At 41.9% G+C, this 9407-nt stretch overlaps 1 protein-coding gene and 1 non-coding gene across 2 annotated transcripts; one reads left to right on the plus strand and one right to left on the minus strand.

Moving 5' to 3' along the window:
- The first annotated feature begins 265 nt into the window (after positions 1–265).
- Positions 266–337, plus strand: trnap-agg. The gene has a single exon. It is a non-coding gene; the product is annotated as a tRNA-Pro (tRNA).
- A 1716-nt stretch (positions 338–2053) lies between these two features.
- On the minus strand, positions 2054–8812 carry klf3 (Kruppel-like factor 3 (basic)). Its single transcript, XM_039613929.1, has 6 exons — positions 8792–8812; positions 8522–8582; positions 7583–8072; positions 6786–6921; positions 4459–4625; positions 2054–4363 (listed from the first exon to the last, which is right to left on the minus strand). The coding sequence occupies exons 2-6, from the start codon at positions 8561–8563 to the stop codon at positions 4182–4184; spliced, it is 1017 nt and encodes a 338-aa protein (XP_039469863.1). The 5' UTR covers positions 8564–8582; positions 8792–8812; the 3' UTR covers positions 2054–4181.
- Positions 8813–9407: the final 595 nt, after the last annotated feature.

The following is a 9407-nucleotide window of genomic DNA, read 5'->3' on the forward strand; positions in this document are numbered from 1 at the left end:
TCAATAAGGTAAGGCCAGTCATAAAATAAATGACGCCAGTCAAAATAGCAGCGAAGTTGCATCTATGTAGGAGTGAACCATTTCAGTTCTTCTGGCTCTTTAGAGGAGCAACACCTCTATTCTGAAGCTCAGTGAAACGAGAGTCCGTATAACAGCTCCTGTTACAGGCAAAACCCCACAAAAAACAAATAAAATAAAACAAACTGACACGACCAGTGATGACGAGTACGATTTATATACATAGTAATTTTAGCGCTTCCTCAGTGGCTCGTTGGTCTAGGGGTATGATTCTCGCTTAGGGTGCGAGAGGTCCCGGGTTCAAATCCCGGACGAGCCCTCGCTTTTTCTTACGTTTATAGCGTCTCTAATATGCATAACACAGAAAATCCAAAGTAAAGGGCTTTTGCACGTAACGAGTATGCAACTGTATTTTTTTTAGTCCCTCAATGTTGCATTCTTATACAGTATTGCTGCAAGGCAGTGTGACATTTTAACATTTCTAACTTTGAAATAAAATATAGGTCACAGGTTTGGTATTTAGTAAACAAAGGACAAATATGTTTTATTTGAATTCAACTACTCCACCTCTCTCACTAAGAAAATCTAGTGAGATTAAAAGTCATGTGACAGTCTTTTAACATTCTTGTGTTCTCGTTATCCCAAAAATAATCATCACTAAGCTGACAATAACCATTATTTCAACTGCCGTTCTGTCTGGTTATCATCAGTAGGGATCATGCATTCATAGACTGGCACACCTCTTTTGATCCACACCTGACAACTGTAACAATTGTAAGTGCTGTCACTTCATTTTCTTTGTGGGAGTTCCCTGAACAGACAGATTCAATTCCTTTCATGCTTTCTTCAGGTGCAAGGGGTGAGTGCTAGACTAAACATGCTGTGCAGTCACACATAAAGAATCCAAAAAGCTTAGAGTGAAGTCTCTGAAAATGGATGTTTTTATAAAAAAATTAAATCTGCTCAGATCTCTAATGCTCCATAACTACTTTAAGTTATTTTAATAAACAGTGCTGAACAGCCTTACTTCTACTGCCTTTTATGCCTTCACCTCTCCGGCCTGTCTTCCACCTGCGCCTACTCTCACTACAGCTCACAAAGTCATCTGCAAACATCATAGTCTGCAGAGACTCTTTGCCTGGCCTCATCTATCAACCTGTCCATCACCACTGCAAACAAGAAGCTCAGAACAAACACACAGTCCAGCTCCTTCTGACCTTTCTGTGCTTCTCTCTCAAAGCAGAGATCACATCCGTTGCGCTCTTTCTCACTATTAAGCTGCAATGCTACTCACTGATCATCACCCCAGATCATACCTCTGTCTTTACTACACCTCTGTCCTTGTTCTTGAAAAATCAGTTCACTTCTCCATTCCCCAGGCATCCTCTCATACTCCAAGAATGTTTTAAACAATCTAGTTAAAAAGTCCCTCTCTCCTAGTCTGCACCATTTATTCCTGCCTGTGGCTATCTCACTGTACAATTCCCCCGTGTAAAACAAATGTACACACTGGGCAACAGCACCTTAATATCAACCATATTTATGTAATTTGTGTTATATGGTGGAATATTTATAATTAGAGTAATTTGTATCTATTAGTTATATTTTATAACTTTGTATATTATTTAAGATTAACCATTTAGTTATTGTTCTTACTGTCTTGGAGCAACTGTGACCACATAGTTTCCTCAGGGAATCAAAGTATTCCGACTGATACCCTCACAGGTATGTCTTCTGGACCTCCTGCCTTTCCACTCTTTGTCCTCTTCATCGCTGCCCACACTTCCTGATTTGTTAAAATTTCTCCATTTATTCTCCTCCCTCAGATTTTCTTCATTCAGCAGCTCCTCAAAGTACTCCTGGTTTCCCAGCACACTCTTCACTTACCCTTAATCAGTCTACATCCTTTCCAGCTCAAAATCTCTGCCAAGTCCTTTTCTCCTTCCTTAGTATCCACAGACATGCACACACACTTTTCTAAAATAAGCTAATTCACTAGCAAACAGGTGAACAAAACACAGAATCACAAACAATACATGTTTCAAATATTGCCAATAACTTTATTAAGTGGTATGAATATTTTGTTTAAAAATGCAAAATTGCAGAAAGACCATACGTTCACAGTTTAATGAGTTCCCTTTGAATTGCCAAAGTTAAGATTTAATTAGGAAAAAAAAAAAAAAAAAAAAAAGGACAGGGTTTATCATAAACACTAGAAATGTGTAATAGAGTATCAAAATCATGCTTAATAAAAACCATTAATTGCCCGTTCAGTCTAATAATGAATTATAAAATATAGATATTAATATTACAATTGTATTTGCAAAGATACAAAAAACAAACAAACAAAAAGAAAACATAAAAGCACAAACTGCAAAAGGCATCGAGGAGCAAATGCAGATCAGTTGAGCTGCTACATTCGGGGTGTGTGAACGTGTACATGCGAATAAATGGCGGGGTTACACCTTCTTGTATACATGACTAGAAAATGACAAAAAAAAAAACCAAACAAAAAAAAAAAAACCAAAGACAACTGCTGAACTGCACACCTTCCAATTAAACCCAAAAGCAAATGTGTGATAGAAAGAAAAACAACAACAACAAAAAAAAAAACAAAAAACCTGATGTGATTTAAAATGTCCGACTTTGGGAATGTTAAATAATGTACTCATACATACTATTTATATATATATTTATAAAATATATATAAAGTGCACATTGGAGATGTACAAAGGTGCCATTTAAAAAAGAAAAAAAGAACAAGAGAGAAAGTATATTGCTCTCCAGCTGTGGAAAATTGTGCTCTAAAAACCTTTATGGCACTTTTAAAAAGAAAAAAAAAAAAGGTTTGGCAGCAGAATATCTGCTACAATATTAATCCCTGATTTGACTTTTAGGGGAATGATAAAGTATTAATTGTGTACAAGTTAATTTTCTTTTAAAACAAATGTATGTGTAGAGTGGGCTGGAATATAACTCAACTGCTCCTGAATATAAAAATTACAAAATTTAAAAAAAAATAAAAAAAAATGTTTTAAATTTCCCTGCCTTGCATTTTGCACTTTCCCCCACCCCGTATCAAAGTGTGACGCAATAATAAAAGCTACCTCGGTGTCACATCACAAACCGAAACACAGTTCATAGATACACAAACTCAATATAAGAAATCGGTAAAGACACAATTTCATTGCTTCTACCCTTAAACCGACCGAGTGGCGTCTTTTTCCTCACCGACACATTAATGCCCCTGTGCAGCAACTTTCACATTTCTGAATGGAAAAAAAAAAAAACAAAAAAAAAAAAAAAAAAAAACACTTCACTGACTGAAACTGCCCACTGTGTTAAAACCCAAGAGCACACAAAACCAAGGCTGATCTGCTTTTAATAAGAGAGTGTATGTACAAGAGAAAGCGAGCGTTAGCAACCTGTCATCACTTCATGATCTGAGCTTGTAGAGGCAGATGAGGTGTGTGGTGTGTTTGTTTCTTTTAATTATAGCAGACCCCGAAGGAGGAAGCTGGCACAAGTGTTTTAAAAAGAAAAGAAAAAAAAAAGGAAAAGAAGAAAAGCTGAAGTATCTATGACACAATGCACAGTAGGCGTGATAGGATACATTCTGGAATGTTTCACATTGTATTGGCGTAGCGAGCAAAATAACATGTATTTGTAGGTGTGTGTCCAAGTCCCAAATGTTTACTTGAATGCATGCAAAACAAAAAGCTTTAAAGCTGGAGATCATGTTGCGCTGAGAAGCTTGTGAGCATGCCATGTGGCTTGCACAGACTGAACTGCTGTTTTGGTTGTGTAGCCACAAGAGGGCGCTGCTCTCAGGCCAGCTGAGGAGCTGCAAGCAAAAAGCAAAAAAAAAAAAAAAAAAAAAAAAAAAAAAAAAGTGTCTGGCCCTTCCACAGCTGATCAGAGGTTTGGTACAGCTACCATATTTCTAAAAAAATTAGCTGGTCTTAAATGTGTGAGCTGGCAACCAGCTTTTTTTTTTTTTGGCTTAATGAGGTGAAAGGGTTTAAACATTAACCCTGAGGAAACATTTCCTCACTCCCTGTCGCAGTCCAGGTAAGGCCAGCCATTTCATTTAAAAGTCAAAGTGGTGTAGTCCAACACTGAACCCAGCACAGAGTTGCATTCAAGTTGCACGGCAGAGGGTTTCACACTAGGAGGTGTCGTTTCTTGTGTAAAGCCAGGTGGTCAGAGCGGGAGAAGCTGCGGTCACAGTCGGGACAGTGGAACGGTTTGACTCCCGTGTGCTTGCGGTAGTGTCTCGTCAGCTCGTCTGAACGGGCGAACTTCCACGTGCAGCCTTCCCAGCTGCACCTGTAGGGTTTCTCCCCTGCAAAGAGAGGAAATGACACGAGGTTTGTTAGAAGGTGTCAAAAAGTTTAAGGCTTCTGGAAAAGCACGGCTGGTATATGAATGAAGGCTCACCTGTGTGTGTCCTGCGGTGGGCTTTGAGGTGGGAGCTCTTGGTGTACACTTTGTCGCAGCCGCTGAAGTCACAGCGGTGAATCCTCCGTTTTTTCAGTGTGTCAGGTGAATCAGGAGGGAAAGGGTGCCTTGTGCTCGAGTGGACTATTACTGATGGGTTGTTACCCCTAAAAGAAACACACAAAGGGTAGAAAAAGATTTTAAACGCTGCTGCTTTGTCCATCTTTGTCTAATGTTGCCAGCAGAGGGAGCAAAAGTCCTCTCTTATGACACTGAAACCCAAAGTTTAACTTGGCTTCAATGCACTAACAACTTCTGCCAGGCAGGAAGCTGAAAAACCCGCCTTTTCCAGTCAGCCACACCTTTGCCTTGCCCTGTCAACCTCTGTCAATCAATGTTTATAAATTTATCCTTGACCAACTCCAGGAGACTGAAAACTGTCAAACAGCAGGTGAATCTGCTACATTGTTTCCAGTCAGAGCACATCAAGTCCTGTTTCTTTGTGTGTCCAAACAAACACACAAAACATACAAGTTTTACAGTTACAAGAGAGAAGGAGTTGTCTTTCATCACTGTGTGTGTGTGTGTGTGTGTGTGTGTGTGTGTGTGGCAGTTGAGAGCAGGTGTTGAGTGTTGAAACATGAATCCCACACAGATCAATTCTGTATAAAGGAATGTGCAGAAAATCCCCTGTAACACACACACACACACACACACACACACACACACACACACACACACACACACACACACACACACACACACACACACACACACACACACACACACACACACACACACACACACACACACACACACACACACACACACACACACACACACACACTCTATGCAGCGCATAGAAATGATACGTATATATTGTTTATGAGGATGCGTGTGTGCTTTGTTGACGAGATGTGATGACACACAAAGACGCACCCTCTTTTTTCCCCTTTAGGGTCCAATTATTTCATGTTTGGCACGATGACAAGAGCAGCCTGTAAAGGGAACCGCCCTAACAGCCAAAGTAAAAAAAACAAAAAAAACAACGAGGTCTACTTAACTGCACACACACAAACACGGACACGGACATACACTAGCTGCCAGCAAGGCCTGACTATTACATGTGCATCCAACTTGCAATTATTTCTTCTGAGGAAAAACTTATTTTGCAGAGGGGAGGGGACCGGAAGAGGAAGGTAAGAAAGTGCAGGGGAGATGTTGGACAATGAACACAAAGCTTAATAAATAAATAAATCATAATAACAGTAATAATAATGCCAGAAGCCTGTGAATGAGGGAAGGAGGAAGCAGAAAAGGGAAAAAAACCAAAACAAACAAAACCAGTAGGAAGAGGAATGAAGGTGGTAACAGGACCCAGATGGCTGGCATGAACTTGTGACATCTTAGATAAGGAAAGAAAGAAAAGAGCTTCTAATGTGAGGCGTGGTTATTGGGCCTGATGGAAAATAAAAGGATAAATATTCTTCTGTACTTCCCCAGTGGCCGAAACTCTATTAGTGAGACAAAAGAATGAAACAGACAATAACAAATAGCCTGATGGCGACACAAACCCGAGCAAATATACACTCTAGGTTCTTGCTTCTGTGAAGAGCACTGCGCTTTAAAGACGAAAAAAAAAAAAAATAATAATAAAATTATGGCTCCACAAACATGAAGGAAACAGAAGTGTGTCCAGACTCAGGCTGGAGACAGATCATTTTCTAATGTGTTATCAAGCTGATGATAAAATAAATTTGGAAACAAAAAGTTTGTTTTATGACTTGGAAATGGAGCCAAATTTTAACAATTATGTTCCATCAGAGTGAGACAAGCTCTAAAATTTCGGATATAACCAGTAAGTTCACGCAGTTCGGTCAATGTTTTTCTTTTTTCCCCCCTAATCACACAAGGCTCTTACTGGCTGCCCGCTAATAAGAACCACGCCGCCCTGATCCCGGGACTGCCCCAGAAACCGACATGGCTCAAACTACAGTGACATTCAAAGAACAGTCATATCTTATGACAGGACTCTAATAACAAGACTGCAGGTTGTATTCCTTTGCATATGTGATGATCTCGACAACATGCTTTTGTTTTAAACACGCAGAACAAAAGTTCAGATTAGGGAGCAGAGAATAAGAGCTTCGGGAGCAGGGAGCGAGTCAAAAACGCTAGGGAAACAGGAGTGTGGAGTCAGGGGACGTGAAGTGTGTGGCCATCACCAGCGTGAGGGTTTTTCCATGGAAAACAGAAGGAGCTGTGACAACTCGGACCACTGAGTCCACACAAAACTCGCTAGCTCAGAGTGCCGTCGTGTTACTTACTCGTACTCGCGTGGCATCGCTCTGACTGATGACTTCTCGTGACTGCTGGGGTCATGAGCGGGTTCAGTTTCGATTTTGATTGGCTTGTGCAGGTCGTGGGTATCACTTCGCGGCTCCAGAGGCTTCGTTGGGTGAACTGGGTAGGGATGAAACAATGTGTGAGCTGACAGTATGATCACATCTAAATCACATTCATAATTAATATTTTAAAATAAATAAAATCAGGCATTTAAGGTCCCCAGAGGATAAATCCTATCGATGTGGCTTTTTCCTTAAAGTTTCTTCTAGCACTATCACAAGGTCATAGTTTAGACTGAAACCTCTCTTCTCAGCCTTTTGGACCAATCAGGTTTAAACACTTCCACTATATTTTTTGTGTTTTTGCTACTTTAGAAGTTCTTCTAGGAAAGGCCACGGCAAACAAACTGGTAGCCGTATGTTGTGTGTCTGTCTCTGTGACAGGTCAAAGACTTCTGCAGATCACAGTGGCAAACAGCTGATTTCCCCCCCCCCCAAAAAAAAGAAGAAAAGAAAAGGCACTATTCTAAGAACAGAGGAAATGAAAAACATTTCCTCATTATCAGTAAAAGATTTTTGAAATTTAACAAGAAAATGCCACAAAAGTGATGCGATTTAAACGCAGTAACAAGATGAAATGGATGCATTTCACGATGACTCCCGCACTGATGTGTTTTTAATGTGATTCTCTAATGACTTCTTGTTTTGTTTTTAGCTTCATGTACAGTTGCAACACAAACACCGAACTGCAGGCACAAAAGCATAAAATGAGCTCTCACCCATCTTGTGCTCCCGGCTCCTGAAAGGGTCATCGTCGCTGCTGACAGGTGAGCTCACCATTATTGACTGGTGCAGCAAAGGTGACTGGTAATAGGGGAGAATGGGCAGAGGCAGTACGATCGGAGAAACCATGATCTGTGACTTCGGGATGACCCCGGGGCCCACCGGAGACACAATGGCGGCACATGGAAGGGAGGAAGTGGGCGGGAGAGCGTGGGAGGGCGAGGAGCGCAACTGAGTGTGTGGGGGCGAGTTGCGGGAAGAAGTGTGGCTCACTGGGCTGTAAGGCGAGGCAGGGGAGCTGCGAGGGGATGCTGGGGTCGACGCAGAGGAGCAGGGAGGGGACTTGGAAGATGAGTGCTTGTTGACAGACAGGTCCACGGGCTCCATCTGGGTGTGCGTGAGCCCATTCGGGGTGTGAGAATGGGACAGGGGGTGCATTCTGTAGAAGGGCGGCGGATGGGGGAAGATCACTCCAGGATAGAACGGCTGTGAAAGAGAGGATGTAGAGAGAAGAGGAAGCAGTAAAGGGGGACAAAAGAGCAGAGGGTTAAAAATTTCCGTTCTGCTTTGAATAGCAGAGAAAACATGTTTTTGCCACACAAACAATTACAGCCAGCCAAAAAATTTAAACCCAGCTCTGTTTGGGAGCAGATAACTGTTTTGTCTCAGAGTACAGTGTGTGTGTGTTCATTAGCCCGCTGCCTGGCAGTGTGCGTAGCTATTGTTTGCAAATGTCCACTGTACATTAGCCTGTTTGTCCAGGAAGAGCTGGAATGTGGGAACCAGTCTGTCTAGACACGTATAGGTGCGTGTATAGTGTGTGCGTGTGAGTGGAGGGGTTGCTGTTTGGCATCAAAAACATGTCCAGGCATGATAATGTGAGAGTGCGCACACACACAGCCAAAGCTACTCTTACACAAACACGTGTGCCTTACCGGCTGAATGTCTGTCTTCAGAGGGTAATCATACATCAGCATGGCTGCACAGGCCAGACTCCTGCAGAATACACACATCAGCACCAAAAATCAATACACAGGGAAGACATTTACACACTCAGCTCACACTGTTGATAATAATTTACTTTATGCACCAATGCAGCATTGTAGAAACACTTAAAACTTACTCAAAGGTTTGTCACCTCTGAACTTCAAGTACTGAAATTAAAGGGACACACCCTTCAGACAATGCAGCCCTATCACACTCACCTGTGTGAGTATAAGTGACCCCCCCCCCCTCAAAAAACAAACAAACATTTAAAAAAAAAAAAAAAAGGTAGAGAACCTAAATCTGAGGTCATAATTAATGGGTCAGAATAAAGTAGAAGAATAATTCTGTCAAATTTTTTCTTTTCTCTCTCACAGTTTAAAATTTTAAATACAGCCACGTGTGAACTTCTCAACAGAGTCTCAACATGAATGCTAATGAGCAACTACAGCTGCAGACTTTCCTTTGTCTGCTGCCTGACTGACAAAACTCCAACCACTGCAGCTTGTCCTCCTCTACAGGAGGGTGGACCCATGCTGCACCACAGGCTTAAAGTCCATCTGCCAGGCGCTTGGCCAGCGAGCCCGAGTCTGGCATCAAGGTGGAGTGTTTTCTGAATCGCACTTTGTCTGTCCCCTCACCCAGGACCAATTTGCCTTGGGAGACCCTACCAGGGGCACACTGCCCCCGACAACATAGCTCCTGGGATCATTTGGGCACGCAAACCCCTCCACCACGATAAGGTGGCGATTCATGGAGGAGACTGAAGAGTCATTCAGGATAAGGCTCAGGGCAGAGCAGCTCCTCTGCATCAAAACAAGACGGATCTTATGGTCA

The sequence above is a fragment of the Oreochromis aureus genome, linkage group 6 (assembly GCF_013358895.1).
Source record: "Oreochromis aureus strain Israel breed Guangdong linkage group 6, ZZ_aureus, whole genome shotgun sequence".
Lineage (NCBI taxonomy): Eukaryota > Metazoa > Chordata > Actinopteri > Cichliformes > Cichlidae > Oreochromis > Oreochromis aureus.

What these genes read in the sequence shown, in the direction of transcription:
- klf3 (XM_039613929.1), bottom strand. Translation starts at nt 8,563, where the DNA reads ATGCTGATGTATGATTACCCTCTGAAGACAGACATTCAGCCG. An exon ending in GCGATGCCACGCGAGTACGA is followed by an intron (nt 4,626 to 6,785) that starts GTAAGTAACACG and finishes TGTTTCTTTTAG; the next exon opens with GGGTAACAACCCATCAGTAA. An exon ending in CCACCGCAGGACACACACAG is followed by an intron (nt 4,364 to 4,458) that starts GTGAGCCTTCAT and finishes CTCTCTTTGCAG; the next exon opens with GGGAGAAACCCTACAGGTGC.